Source organism: Trichosurus vulpecula, chromosome 7, assembly GCF_011100635.1.
Source record: "Trichosurus vulpecula isolate mTriVul1 chromosome 7, mTriVul1.pri, whole genome shotgun sequence".
NCBI classification, from domain to species: Eukaryota; Metazoa; Chordata; class Mammalia; order Diprotodontia; family Phalangeridae; genus Trichosurus; species Trichosurus vulpecula.
Window position 1 is genome coordinate 86699618 of NC_050579.1, and position 16151 is coordinate 86715768.

General features: G+C 36.4%; 1 protein-coding gene across 5 annotated transcripts in view; it reads right to left on the reverse strand.

Moving 5' to 3' along the window:
* CEP43 (centrosomal protein 43) overlaps positions 1-16151 on the reverse strand; it is a 61259-nt gene that overhangs the window by 35788 nt on the left and 9320 nt on the right. For all 5 annotated transcript variants that reach the window (XM_036768799.1, XM_036768796.1, XM_036768798.1 and 2 more), the window contains exon 5: positions 12566-12703. In XM_036768799.1, the coding sequence (XP_036624694.1) occupies positions 12566-12703 (138 nt within the window). The remainder of the gene's footprint in view (positions 1-12565; positions 12704-16151) is intronic.

Genomic DNA, 16151 nt, shown 5'->3' on the forward strand with positions numbered 1-16151 from the left:
GAATCAACAAGCATTTATTAAATTTCTGTTTTGTAGTAGGCACTAAATATACAAAGACAAAAATAAGACGGTCCTTGCCCCCAAGAAACTTACATTTGGTATGGGAAAATAATATGCACACAGATAAGTATATATGAAAAAGATACCAAAAAGAATGGGGAGATTAAGGGTATAACTAAGAAAGGACTAGAGAAATCAAGAAAGGCCTTATATAGAAGCAGCACCTGAGCTAGGCTTTCAAAGCTTAGAGTTTGAGGTGATAAAGGACTGTGTTTCAAATATAGGATATAGTCTATACAAAGGCACAGAAATATGAGATAGAACTGCGGACAAGAACAACAAGCAGGCCAATCTGGCTGGAATATAGTGTGTTCAAAAGGGAGTAATGCATGAGTAGCCCAGGATGGTAGACTGGAATTGATTAAAAAGAACTTTAAATGCCACAAAGAATAATTTTTTTATTTGCAGACAACAGGAAAATACTGGATATTTATGAGCAGCATAGCAACAAAAAAAAGTCACACCTGTTTTGTAGGAATACCACACTGGCAGAATTCAGAAAGCTGAACATAACAAAGTATAATTCGCTTGTTACCAGAGTATAAATTAAACGATTCCTCATCAGGAAAATGCTTCAGTGACTTTTCATTCAGGGAAAAAAAATGAAAATAAATTATCTGCCTATGATACTCTCATTAATTTCTCTATTTTTAATAGTGGTAATATAATTTTCACCGCGTCTGAATTCTTTTAAAAGTTTTACTCTTCAGAAACATCCTGGAGCTTCTTGCTGTTCTACAATCTCTGGGGAGAGGATTTTTGGTTCATTTTTCTTTCATAATAAACACTTGTTCAATATATTATTGTCTTTTTAAAATGTTTTATTCATTTTTTTTTCTTCTATAAGTCTCAATGTTTGGTTTATCACACTGGAAGCAAGGCCGGTTGACAGTCACAGACCCACTCTCTTGGATCCTTTGTTTTTTCAGCCTTTTCTTTTGTATTCCTAGTACCTTGTCTCTATCTTCCCTCCTCACTCTTTGGCAAGTACCCCTTGAACTGCCACACACACAATTAATGCCATGCATTTTTAGCTTAAGTTGGAGAATTTGGAACCCACGTGAGTACCTGACAAAATAGGATCATCATCTTTTTTGGTGACCAGACGTATAATTGTACTGGATGAGAAACTTTATCAAAAAAGAGTAGCAAATTACAGAGCTGCCTGAAGCACTGAAAAGGTTAAAATTAAATGACTCAGGCATTGCTCTCCAACTTCCACCCCTCAACCACATACACATCAAAGGCCAATCAAAACCCAAGTCTTCCTGACTTTAAAGCCAGCTCTCTAATCACTACCACTATATCTATGCTACTTTTTTATGATCACAGGACAACTGATTTGAAGAATGGAACATCAGGTGCCATCCAAGTTTTTTGGTTTTTTTTTTACTTCTTTTTTTTAATTTATTTCATATATTTAGTTTTCAGCATTGATTTTCATAAGAGTTTGAATTACAAATTTTCTCCCCATTTCTACCCTCCCCCTCACTCCAAGATGGCATCTATTCTGGTTGCCCCATTCCCCAGTCAGCCCTCCCTTCTGTCACCCCACTCCCCTCCCATCCCCTTTTCCCTTCCTTTCTTGTAGGGCAAGATAAATTTCTACACCCCATCGCCTGTGTATCTTATTTCCTAGTTGCATGCAAAAACTTTTCTTTTTTGTTTTTGAATGTCTGCTTTTAAAACTTTGAGTTCCAAATTCTCTCCCCTCTTCCCTCCCTACCCACCCTCCCTAAGAAGGCAAGCAATTCAACATAGGCCACATGCGTATCATTATATAAAACCCTTCCACAATACTCATGTTGTGAAAGATTAACTATATTTTGCTCCTTCCTAACCTATCCCCCGTTATTGAATTTTCTCCCTTGACCCTGTCCCTTTTCAAGTGTTTTTGATTACCTCCTCCCCCTATCTGCCCTCCCTTCTATCATCCCCCCTTTTTTTATCTTCTTCCTCCTTCTTTCCTGTGGGGTAAGATACCCAATGGAGTGTGTATGGTATTCCCTCCTCAGGGCAAATCCAATGAGAGCAAGATTCACTCATTTCCCCTCACCTGCCCCCCTTCCCTTCCTACAGAACTGCTTTTTCTTGCCACTTTTTCCATGTAGGAATATAAACAAAACAGTTCAACTTTAGTAAGCCCCTTGCAATTTCTGTTTCTTGATTACCTTTTCATGCTTCTCTTTATTCTTGTGTTTGAAAGTCAAATTTTCTATTTAGCTCTGGTCTTTTCACTGAGAAAGCTTGAAAGTCCTCTATTTTATTGAAAATCCATATTCTGCCTTGGAGCATGATACTCAGTTTTGCTGGGTAGGTGATTCCAGGTTTTAGTCCTAGCTCCATTGACCTCTGGAATATCATATTGCAAGCCCTTCGATCCCTTAATGTAGAAGCTGCTAGATCTTGGGTATCTGATTGTGTTTCCACAGTACTCAAATTGTTTCTTTCTGGCTGCTTGCAGGATTTTCTCCTTGATCTGGGAGCTCTGGAATTTGGCAACAATATTCCTAGGAGTTTTCTTTTTGATCTATTTGAGGAGGTGACCTGTGGATTCTTTCAATTTCTATTTTACCCTCTGGCTCTAGACCATCAGGGCAGTTCTCCTTGATAATTTCTTGAAAGATGATATCTAGGCTCTTTTTTTGATCATAGCTTTCAGGTAGTCCAGTAATTTTTAAATTGTCTCTCCTGGATCTATTTTCCAGGTCAGTGGTTTTTTCCAATGAGATTATGTCACACTGTCTTCCACTTTTTCATTCCTTTGGTTTTGTTATATAACATCTTGATTTCTCATGAAGTCACTAACTTCCACTTGCTCCAATCTAACTTTTAAGGTGGTGTTTTCTTCAGTGGTCTTTTTGGACCTCCTTTTCCATTTGGGTAATTCTGTCTTTCAAGGCATTCTTCTCTTCATTGGCTTTTTGGAGCTCTTTTGCCATTTCACCTAGTCCATTTTTTTAAGGGGTTGTTTTCTTCAGTGTATTTTTCAGTATTTTTTTGGGTCTCCTTTAGCAAGTCATTGACTTGTTTTTCATGATTTTCTCGTATCATTCTCATTTCTCTTCCTACTTTTTCCTCTACTTCTCTAACTTGCTTTTCCAAATCCTTTTTGAGCTCTTCCATGGCTTGAGACCAGTTCATGTTTTTCTTGGAGGCTTTTGGTGTAGGCTCTTTGACTTTGCTGACTTCTTCTGGTTGTATGTTTTGTTCTTCTTTGTCACCAAAGAAAGATTTCAAACTCTGAGACTGAATCTGAGTGTGTTTTTGCTGCCTGGCCATGTTCCCAGCCAACTTACTTGAGTTTTTTGTCAGGGTATGACTCCTTGTAAAGAGTACTTTGTTCCAAGTTTGAGGGGATGCGCTGTTGTTTTCAGAGCTATTTCTATACAGCCAGCTCTGCCACACCAGCACTCCTCCTTCCTCAAGAACTGCCAACCTGGATTGGATTCAGATCTTAAGCAGGCTCTGCACTCTTGCTCTGATCCGCCACTTAATTCCTCCCACCAGGTGGGCCTGGGGCCAGAAACAACTGCAGCTGTAGTTCTGTAGCTGCACCACCCCCACTGACCCTGGGGCAGTGGCTGAACTGGGAACTCCTATCACTCTGCCCTGGAAGCTTTTCCCACTAACCTTCTCTGTTGTCTTTGGTGTTTGTGCGTTGAGAAGCCTCAGCACACTGATTCAGGGAGCTAGGGCCTGCTCCGCCCGGCTCCCGATCTGCGGTCTAGTTGGTCCTGCCGCTGCCCACGCTGGGCTCTGCTCCGCTCCCACCCCTGTATACGACAGACCTTACCCAGCGACCATCCAGGTTGTCCTGGGCTGGAGCCCTGCTTCCCTCTGCTATTTTATGGGTTCTGCAGTTCTAGAATTTGTTCAGAGCCATTTTTTAATAGGTTTTTGCAGGGACCTGGCAGGGAGCTCACGCAAGTCCCTGCTTTCCAGCCGCCATCTTGGCACCACCCCCGCCATCCAAGTTTAACCCCCTTGATTTTATAGATGAGAAAACCAAAACCTTGGGAGGTTAAGTGATTTGCGCAAAGTCAAAAAGGTAGGAAGCATCAGAAGCTGAATTAGAACCTAAGATTCTGGAGCTAGTGCTTTCCATAGTACCATACGGGAAAAGGACTGACATCGGCTATGTTTCCATTCCTCTCTTCCCTCAGTCATGATTTCATTATTATCCCTAACAGATAAGGAAACCAAGGCAGAGATCCAAGACCACAGGGCTAGTAAGTATCTGGGGCAACATCAGAACATGGGCATTCCTGGCTCCAAATCCACTAGTACGCCATCTACAGGCCATGGGTGGAACTATTTGTCAGAGACACTTCCAGCCAGATCCTGAAACACAAACCTGAGAGGTGGCTTACACTGGCCACTCCAGGTAGACTCTTTGGAGTGATAACTCAAGGCATTCTCCATCATCTGATCCCACCATATCTTTCCAGCTTCATCACAACGTACTCATGTTCCTAAACTCTTCATTCCAATCAAACTTGCTTAACGTGGTTTTCCAGAAACCAAGGTAAACAATTAAATATGAAAAGCCAATAGGTATATGGGCAAGTCCTCAGAACACACCTCACTTTCTACACTTTGCTCTTTTACTGTTCACTCTACATGTCATCTCTAACCATCAAAATCCTAGCCAACATTCAAAAACTCAACTCAGGTTCATTGTTAGTTTTCCATTCTCTTTAACTTTTATTAAAAATATCATTAACTAGCACTTATAAAGCACTTTATTTTGGAAAGTGCTTAACATACATTATCTCATTTGATTCTCTGCTATGAGGTAGATGTCATTAGTATTCTCATTTTACATTTGAGAAAACTGAGGCCAAGGGGTTGTGACTAGCCTAGGGTCAAAGAGTAGGATTTGAACTTAGGCATTCCTGACACCAAAGTCAACATTCTATCCACTTTGTCACTTACCTGTCTAAATTACTAAGCTCTGTGGGAGCAGTGTCTTGTGTTATTCATCTTCATACTCCCACAACACTATGTATGGTAGTATAAGTAATCAATATTTAACAATCTGATTTACCAAGCTACCAACATGCCACCAGCAGGAAATGCACACTAAGATGTTTCCAAAAGATGGTTTTTTGAGATGCACAATCTTATCTAATAACAGTTGTGATTAACCACACATTTGCAAGCCATCTGGTCAGGGTTAAGGATACTATCTTTGGTTATGACATAGATTTTCTTTATGTTAAACTAAATGGTCTATGTGGTAATCCAATATGCAACCATGGCTTCATTAGTAACACTTCCAGCCAATGAACTAATGGATACACAAGAATGATTTTAGTGAGTTGCTTTACTAAATATTTGACTCTGAAAACATAGGGCAAGGGAGATCAACAGAACCAATAACCCTGGCAATTTAAAATCTTGAGGAAATTTAAATACACCATTTAAGTTAACAAGTATATTTTCCAACCTTCAAAATGTATTGGTCTTTTTGCATTCCTTTTCAAAAATATTATTTTATTTTTTCCCCAAATTCAGAGTTCCAAATTCTCTCCTCTTTCCTTCCCCTGTCCCCTCTCAAGATGGCAATTTGATATATATTTTATATGTACAATAATGCAAAACATATTTCCACATTAGTTATATGTTGTGGAAAAAAAAAAAACATAGACCAAAAAGAAAACCCACAAAAAAAAATTAAGAAAGTGAAAAAGAGTATGCTTTGATCTTCATTCAGACTCTATTAGTTCTTTCTCTAGAGGTTTATAACATTTTTCATCGAGTCCTTTAGGATTACTTTGGAATTGGTATTCCTGAGAAAAGCTTAAGTCATTCCCAGTAAATCATCATACAATGATTACCATTATTATGTACAGTGTTCTCCTGGTTCTGGGCACTTCACTTTGCATCCATTCATAAGTTTTTCCAGGCTTTTCTGAAAGCATCCTGCTCATCATTTCTTATAGCATGATAGTATTCCAATACAATCACATACAACTTGTTGAGTCATTTCCCAGTTGATGGGCATTCCCTCAATTTCTAATTCTTTGCAACCACAAAAACAGCTGCTATAAATATTTTTGTACATTTAGGTACTTTCATTTTTTTTTAAATCTCTTTGGGATACAGAGCTAGTAGTGGTATTGCTGAGTCAACAAGTATGCAACAGATTTATACTCCTTTGGGCATAGTTGCAAATTGCTCTCCAGAATGGTTCAATCAGTTCAAAACTTCAACAGTGCATTAGTGTCCCAATTTTCTCATATCCCCTCCAACATTTATAATTTTCCTTTTCTGTCATATTAGCCACTCTTGATACGTGTGAAGTGGTACCTCAGAGTTGTTTTAATTTGCATTTCTCTAACCAATAGTGACTTAGAGCATTTTTTCATGATTACAGATGGCTTTGATTTCTTTTTCTGAAAATTACCTGTTCTAAAAACGGAATAACAGCCTTGATCAAGTAGCATTTATATGTTTCAAGCAATTTTAATAGTTATTTCTGGTTTTATATCTACATGTAAAATGTTACAGATTAGGATAGGATCATTTATCTCAGTGAATTACCACCTATCAACTAGGGAATGACTTGTATTCTTATAAATTTGACTCTGTTTTCTATGTATTTGAGAAATGAGGCCTTTATAAGAAAAACTTGCTACAGAGATTTTTTTCCTCAGTTTTCTACTTTCCTTCTAATCTTAGCTGCATTGGTTTTGTTTATGCAAAACTTTTTTAATTTAATGTAATCAAAACTATCCATTTTATATCTTGCAATCTTATCTCATTTGGTCACAAATTCTTCCCTTATCCACAGATCTGACAGGTAAATTATTCCATGCCAACCTATTTGCTAATGGTATCACCTATATTCCTTTTCTAAAGGAGGCATTAGGAGGAGTCAGAACAATAAGCATGTTATTGTAGAATTCCCACTGTAGAAACTCCTCGCAACAGAAAACGGCAGCACATCAATAACTTATAGTCTAAGGAGTGTCTGAGATACTGACAGGCTAAATGACTTTCTCATAGTCCCCTATCAGGATGTGTTAGAAACAGAACTGATACCAAGACTGGCTTTTGACCCACCGCCACCCCTCCCAAGCTATGCTGTCTTTCCTTCTATATTAACTAAAAATAAAATGTTACATGTTATGGAAGTGAATGCCAGTGATCTGAATAAGTATATTTGTGATGATATGTTGTATTTTTTTCATAGTTTTGCATATGTTTTAAACTTAGTAACAATCATCAAGAACATAAAACTTATGATACCAAAATACACATACACATATGCATATTTAAACGTTAAAACAGCTTTCAAAAAATAACAGCCTTTTACTATTGCTATAAAACTGTTAGCTAAGTGCTTTTTAATTATTGTCTCATTTGAGCCTCACAACTCTGCAAAGCAGCTACTATTATTATCCCTTTTTTATAAAGGAGGAAACTAAGGCAAATATAGGTTAAGTGACTCACCCAAGGTCAAACAACTAATGTCTGATAACCGGACTTGAACTCAAGTGTTCTACTGGTCTAGCTTCCCAAAACCAGTTGTTTGCTTCTGTATTCCCTTTTTGAACATTCTTTTATGTATTTTTCTGATTTCTTCATGCTGAATAACACCATATATAATGCTTCAAGATCTTCATGTTTGTCATTTGATACATTCATTTATCTTGATTTGGTCAACATTTCCCCAATTGTTGTGAACTGCTTTTTGCTACAGAAGCTATTTTTAGAAAATTAAATATATCTTGCCTCGTGTAATTATATTTCTTAGATAAGAGTTTTCTTCCCTATAAGTGTTATTATTATTCTATTTTCTTCCATTTAAAAAATTATTCTAAAATATATACACCATCTATTTGGAAGTTAATGTGGAATATGTCACGTGAGGGAGATTTATCCCATTTTTCTTATCTAGACGATGTATTATGGTGACTCTTTCCCAAAGCTGAACTAACTTAACATTTCTTACATAAATCCTACTGGTTATAAGGAATAATTTGGAGAAAACAATGCTATATTCTCTTTACCAGTTATTTTATTTTAAATGCTTGCAATCATTTACATCTCTTTTTATCAGAATTTTATTGCATTGACTCCTAAATGTATTGAAACGTCCGCCTCTAAATTTATCTGTTTCTGTGTTCCAGAACATAATGAATTTTGGTGAATGGTCCATGCATCTACTTCATGTATATATGTCTGTTTACACGTGTGTGAATACATTTATGGATCATAATGCAATAAAAATATAATTATGTATATGGACAGCTAAGTGGCTAATGGAGTGAGGAAAATATGAGTTCAAAATCCAACCTCAGATACTTACTATCTCTGTGACCTTAAGCAAGTCACTTAACCTGTCTGCTTCAATTTCCTCATCTATAAAACCAGGATCGTAATAGCACCTACTTTCCAAGACTGTTGTAAAGAGAAAATGAAATAGTATTTGTAAAGTACTCTGCAAACTTTAAAGTACTATGTGAGGGGGCGGAGGGATAAAATCCCTACTTTATCCATTTATTTCCCTCCATATAAACTATCAAATAATAATTCAATCAGCATGCTATTCAAGTATGCAATGTATTTATATTTTTGCCTGAGTTATACCATTCCATTACTGGGGTACTGAAATTTAATTATGCTACAGATTGACCTAATTATTTTTGCAACTCTTAACCTTTACTTTATAAAATTAGTTGTTACGTCACTATAGAAGCTAAGAAATTAGGACCTGAAATTGAAGCCAGGTTCCACTAAAGTTTGTGCTAATAAAGCAGGAGGCAAAGATGATTAAACAGAAGCCAAAAGATGTTTCCTCTCAAAATGTAATTAAGAAACTAAAGATACAAATTTTTAACTCTTAAAACTCTCACGAGTGCAGGGTAATGGAATTTATTATCCTACGTCCTGTCTTCATAACCTACAAAGATGGTCCTTGATTTGGTTTCACTGAGATAAATGATTCTATCCTAATCTATAACATTTTACACGTAGATGTAAAACCAGAAAGAGCTATTAAAATTAAAACGATCAAGTCTGTTATTCAGAATTCTTAGAAATGTATAAAGATACCATGCCAATCTGATAACTCTTTAAAGTTTCATGAAATCTAATAAAATGTGTCCCAAATACATCTGATTCATAACACAGACAGAATTTTCACTGACATCGTTAAGTTAAAGATGTTTAATACTGATATTCTCTCATTGTCAATAGGTCATGAAACACAGACCACCCCCCACTCTGGAATCTGTGAACTCCCAGGTTAAGAACCCCATCTCTAAACAAAGTTTTTATATTTTACATAGTAAATTTTGAATTTTTTTAAACCCAAAACATCCTAAACTTCCCTCATTTTTTTGTGAGTTTTACTCTATAATTGCTCCCTTTAACTATCATCATTAGTCAGTAAAACAAACATTTATTAAGCATTTAGTATATAGCAAGCAAATAAATGCTCTTTGCTCAAAGAGGTTACATTCTAATAGGGAAGACAATATGGGAAAAAAAAAGTATGCATATAACATATATAGGTGGGAAAGGGAACAAGCATTTATTAAGCATTTAATTTGTGCCAAGCACTATAACACAAATATCATCTCATTTGTCCCTCACAACCACCCTGTGAAGCCCTATTATACAGATATATATGTGGATCTATGCAAGTATGTATGTACTTGCATGAGCATAGAAGAGCGCATGCACGTGCACACACACAGTAAATGGAAGATCATTCAAAGGGAAGGTACTAGCAGCTGACAAGACTTCTTGCAGGAGGTGGGATTTAAGCTGTATTTTAAAGGAAGCCAGGAAGTGTAAGTGAAGAAAAAGGGAATCTCAGGCAGAGGGGACTGCCAATGAAAAAAGCATGGACAAGAGACAGAAAATCACTTTGGCAGCTAAGAGGACAGAGAGGACTAAGGAGAGACTTGATGCAAGGAGACCAATTAAAAGTCTATTATAATATTCCAAGCATAATGTGATGAAAGCTTGCACCAGGATGGTGGCTATGTGAGTAGAAAGACAAGAAGATATGAGAGAGGTTATAAAGGAAGAAATGAAAAGACACGTCAACAATTGGCCACGTGGAACGTATCAGAGTGAGAAATTGAGGATGACACTGACATTATGAGTCCTGCTAATTAGGAGGATGGTAATGTCTTCAACAGTGACAAGGATTCTGTTCTAAAAAGGGAAGGACATTAGGAAACAGATAATGAGTTTATTAAATTTAAGATGTTTATGGGTTTTCCAATTTGGGATGTCCAGGAAGAAGTTGGTGACTCAAGCCTAGAACTCCATCTCAGATGAGATCACCAAACAAGAAAAGTACAGAAGCGAAGAGGTACCAGGACACAACCTTGGGGAAATATCATCAATTTTTTTCTCATTTTCTTTATCAGTGATGCCCCAAATCAATTTATTCTTCTATAGTCCTTCAAGTCTTTCATTCAGCATTTAACCAAAATAATATTGCTGTTACTGTTAACGCCACAATGGTAACTGCATTAAGAAAATTACCAGTTATGGACACAATTGTAAAAATCTTAATCAAAGTATTCTATCTGATCTGAAGGCTCTGTGCTCTTGTTGCTTTTGCATATCAAAAGCTTCTTTAATGTTGGCTTTCCCTGAATAAATTTCTCAACTTCATGCATTTTTTTTAAATGATTTTTTTTCATCTCTGAAAAGAATGCTTAAATGATGCAAGGATGATAGAGATTAGGTCCTTTATTTCCTCATTTTTATATCATATTCTGGCATTTGTTGTCACTTCTCTTTTTTATAGGAATGTTGTACAATTCAAATGAATATTTTTAATCTAATCATTTTCTTGGCTACTTGCAAAATCATCTCCTTGCCACTGTACTTATGAAGCTTGGCAAAAGATGTGTGAGGAATTGTTAGAGTCTACCCCTATTATTTCCCCAAAACTCTACCAATTATTCATGATGATGACAATATTTCATATTTACATAGTATTTTGAAGTTTATAAAGCACTTTACAAACATTTTTACATAATTTAAAGGCCTTCATGATCTGGTCTCAATTTACCTTTCTAGCTTTATTATACATCACTAGTATTGAGAGGATGCTTAATAAAAATTCTTGTTCATTTAGTGATCTCACTTAAGCCTCACAACTTTGTGAGATGATACCATATTTCTTATTTTCAAGCTTTCTGGAGAATTTTTTTTTTTACTGAAATGTAATGGTTTTGAGTTTTAAGGGAGACTAAATAATTTTGAAAAATTTTCCTCTCCTTGCTCAGTCTGCTCAATTTATCACTGTTGTACACAGTGATTAATTTTTTTGGCTGGGGGATGGGAGGTAGAGTGGGTGGAGTTTTTCTGCTTGTGTTGTTTGCTATATTCTGTGTTTAAATAGTTGTCTCCATCAAATACATTTTGTTTATACTTTCTAGTGATTGCTGAATGATTATATTTCACTATCATCATGTCCTAAAATTCTTTAAGTCACAATCAGTTCCTTCTTTAGTTTTTCACATAATATCTCTTCCAGAATCACAGAATGATAGGTAGGAAGGACCTCAGTGGCCATCTAGTCTAACCCATACAAGAGGGAATCCCCATTATATCCAATCTTTCACCTACGGGGGCAAGACTTTCCACTTTTGAACAACTCTTAATTACTGTACAATTTTTCCTTGACATTAAGCCTAAACTGGCCTCTTGGCAATTTCTGTGCATCATTCCTGATCTGACCTAAGGCCAAACAGAATAACCTCTCCTCCACATTACAGCCTTTCAAATACTTGAACACAGCTATCTTGAGCCCTATGAGTCTTCTTTTATAAAAGCAAAACAAATCTATTTCCTTCAAATAATGTCAATTTCATGACTTCTTTAATTCACTGAACTGTGTTTCCTGCATTCTGTCTTGAAAAAATTAGAGCTTTTTTCTGATCATCTGGTATCATCTCCATCCATTTTGAGAGGTGTTTTTGCACCTCAGCTTCTTTTAGAACAGAACATCTTTTCATTGTGTTGAATCTATTTTTTTTTCTGTGTCTTCATGATTTTCATTTGTTTGTTTTTGGCAGGGCAATTGGGGTTAAGTGACTTGCCCAAGATCACACAGCTAGTACATGTGTCAAGTGTCTGAGGCCGGATTTCAATTCAGGTCCTCCTGACTCCAGAGCTGGTGCTCTACTCACTATGCCACCTAGCTGCCCTGATTTTTATTTCTTTTGAGAATTTCTGATATTGTTTGCTTCCTCTTTATATCTTTATTGCTGTTTTCAGGGGGAATGAGGAGACAGGTTCCTAGGAATATCTCACTCCTTTATGTTCTCAGAGCCACAGGCATTGCCAATGTATTTTCAAATATCATCAAAACTCTTACAATCTAATTCTTTCAAACTCTGGACCTAGGAGCCTAAGCTAACTTACATGTTTGACCTAACTTATAATTAACGTAGAAGCTGAGAAATACAATAGCACATTCCTGTCACCAAAAAAAAATGCCAAAAATAAAAATCATACTTACCTCCCCACTGAGTGAACCTTTTTCTTTCTGCTGACATCGTCTGATTACCTCTAATAGTAATGGTCCACCTACAGTGCCTTCTGCTTCAATAATTCCTAAATCTCGGGCTAAGTTCTCTCGAGCTTCAAGCCCATGAACCTGGGGGAAAAAAGATTAAAATGCACTATAATGAAGCAAAAACAGTATTTGCATCATAAAGGGAAAAAGAACAAAAAAGAGCAGTTTGGCTTAACAATAAAATGAAATTTTCTTTCTGGTATATAATATGTACTTAAAATGTTATGTGTATATTGTTTAAAAAATCATACAAAGTTTAAATCATCTAGTAACACAAAAACTAAACAGTGGATAGAACTCATTTGAGAGCAACCTATTCAACTGCCAATTATCCACCAGACAACCTAAACTGGAAAGATAATTCACAACAACTTTTCCAGATTAAGACTTTTAACTCAATTTTTCTTGGCACTTTTCAGAAGCTGCTTTTCTGAAAGTGGCTTTTTCTCTAAATTAGAACACTGATAACTGGTAATAGAAGGTCTAGATAACCATTAAGGATTTGCCTCATTAATGTACCATGTATATCTGAAGAAGTGCAATTCCAAAACTGTTCTTAAAATTTCTGAGCCTCAATTTTCTTATCTCAAAAAGAAGATAATACACTATCTACTTCTCAGAACTGTTGAGAAAAGCATTTTTGTAAACCTTGTAGTATGAGTTTTTATCGTAACTCACATATAATAAAGATATACACATGTGGTGTTCACATGTACATGCTAAATACAAGGTGTCCCAAAAGTCTCCATGCTGTTTTAAGTTTTAACAGCTAAAAAATATCTCAAAATCATATAGAGACTCTTGGGACACCCTAAACATTGATATGATGTAGGTAGTGTGATACAGTAGAGAGAATGCTAAGAATTAAAAATTATAGGTTCAAATTGTGGTTCTACCACTTGCTAGCTATGCAACTGTGGTCAAGCCACTTCGAATACGGGGATTCTGTTTCATATCTGTAAAAAGAGAGAACTAGATAAACTTTAAAGTCCCTTTAAGTGCTAAACATTCTATAGTTCTATGCTACAATCAGTAAATAAGTAGCCACTATGTGCCAGGCTCTGTGCTAAGCACAGGAGACACAATGGCAAAGACAGACCCTGCTCTCAAGGAGTTCACAATTTAATGGGAGAGCCAACAGGCAGACAACTATCTACAAATAAGTTACATACAAGGTAAACTGGAGGTAATCAATAGAGGAAAGAGACTAGAATTAAAGGAGAGTCAATAGGAACTTCCTATAGAAGTTGAGATTTATAACTTGAAGGAGGGCAAAGCAGTTAGGAAGCAGAGGTAACAGCATTCCAGGTACAGAGGACAGCCAGGGCCATGTGCATCTCCCTAGAGAAGCTAAAATGGAAACTAGAAAATATTTACCCATGTGATATTAAGAATTAAAGAGATAAGGTGAAGGAATGCCACACATAATATGACACTTACTACAAATATTAGGAAAGATGAGAAAGGATCAATTCCACACACATATTACATAATATCAATTCCACAAAATACAAAGCACCTACTATGGGCAAGGTACCATGGACAGAAAGACAAAAAGCGAGAGGGAATTACATTCTCCTGAACTTGAACCAGTAAGCTCTAAGGCAAAAGAAAATTTGATGTAATCACAAATGATTTCAGTAAGAAATGGGGAAGCGACGCAGGGCAGCTAAGTGATGCAATGAACAGAGCACTGGCCCTGGAGTCAAGAGGTCCAAGTTCAAATATGGTCTCAGGTACTTACTAGTTGTGTGACCCTGGGCAAGTCATTAACCCAGACTGCCCCCACCCCAACGGCCCCACGCACACGCGCACGTACACACACACACACACACGTGAAAAATGAAAAGAAATGGGGAAGGTATCTAAAGAATGGTGAAGCTACAAGAACTACTCACTGATATTCTTTTGAAATACTGTTCATGAAGCTATGAAATGGTCTGGCCATTCCAGAAAGCAATTTGGAACCCTAACCCAAAAATTACCAAACTTTACAATACCCTTTGACCCAGCTGTAGCATCTAGCCTATAGGTAAAAGTGATTTTTTTTTTAAAGAGGACTTATATGTACAAAAATATTTACAGCAGCTCTTTTAATAGTAGTCAAAAATTAGAACTAAAGGATTGACCTTTTTTTTTAGGAATGGCTAAACAAATTATGATATATGAATATAAAATAATATTATTTATAATGAATATAATGGATTATTCCATGAGAAATGAGAAAACGGGGTTTCACAGAAAACTGGGAGGACCTCTATGAACTGATACAGAGAGAAGTGAGCAGAAGTAGGAGAATGATTTATACAATAACATCGTAAAGAAAAATAACTTAGAACTCTGATCAATATAATGGTTAACCATAAGACCAGAAGACTGAGGATGAATCATACTACTAACCTCCTGCCAGAGAGATGATCAACTTAAAATGCAGACACATGCAGGCCAATGTAGGAATTTGTTTTCCTAGACTATGCATTTTTAGGATGAAGGATCTGTTGTTTATTTTTTTTAAATTGAGGTTGGGAGGAAATAAAAGGGAGGAAGAAGTGATGGAAGGGCATATTAAAATGTGTATAAAAATAAGCATATTTAGTTTTAAAATAATACTCATAGAATTTGGCAGGTGACAGATACAAAAGAGTTGCTTGGTTCTGTAATAACTGTATCAGGAATGTTGAAGTCCAAGAACAAGGTTCAGTTTGGAGAAATTCCTATTGACAACACCAACTGAAAAGCAAACTAATTAGCTGGAAGAAATCAGAACCATTCAATATCTATTTTGCTTCTCTTCTTTCTACAGAAGACAATGATATCCAGATTATGGAATTTATCGTTTTGAGAAAAAGTCTAGTTTAATAAAAGGATTGTATCATATAATGTGGCTTTGCCAATTACTAGTTACACAATCTTGAGGAAGGCATTTAGCCTCTCAAGCTCTGTTTTTTCATGTATATTATCACCTACTTTAAATTGTATGGTACTGTGTATGGTAGTGAGAGAATAAAGTGTGAAGGTTTCACAGGGTGTGTGTATATATATATATATGTATGTATGTATTTATATCTAAAATGTTTGAGAATCACTATTTAGAGAAAAGGGAAATGGGATAAATTTGAATCTGTGGGAATCTGGTTATTTAGCCTTTAGGAATGTCTTTCTCCCCCTCCTTCTTTAGATTTGTAGATGTCACCTCAGCTGTGAATGGAATACAAGATTGTGAAAGCTTCCCTGTGAATAACTCAGGCAAGGCAATATTCAAATAGAGATAGTACAAATTTAGTTAGGATGTGAACGTCACCAGGCCCAAGTTTCATTTTCCTGTAAATCACATGATTTCGGGGAAACCAGATGATATTCCCCTCTCCCCCTCCCCTAGCCTACTTACAAGCAGCCATCTTAGCATTTAAGTTTGCCTATGAGGTAATTCTGTAGTTTCTGTGCTTGTATTGGGTAAAAACTTATTCCTGGTTAGATTGTGAGGCCACTGTCTCTGCAAATGGGGATGGGGGTCCAGCCTCTGGGGTGG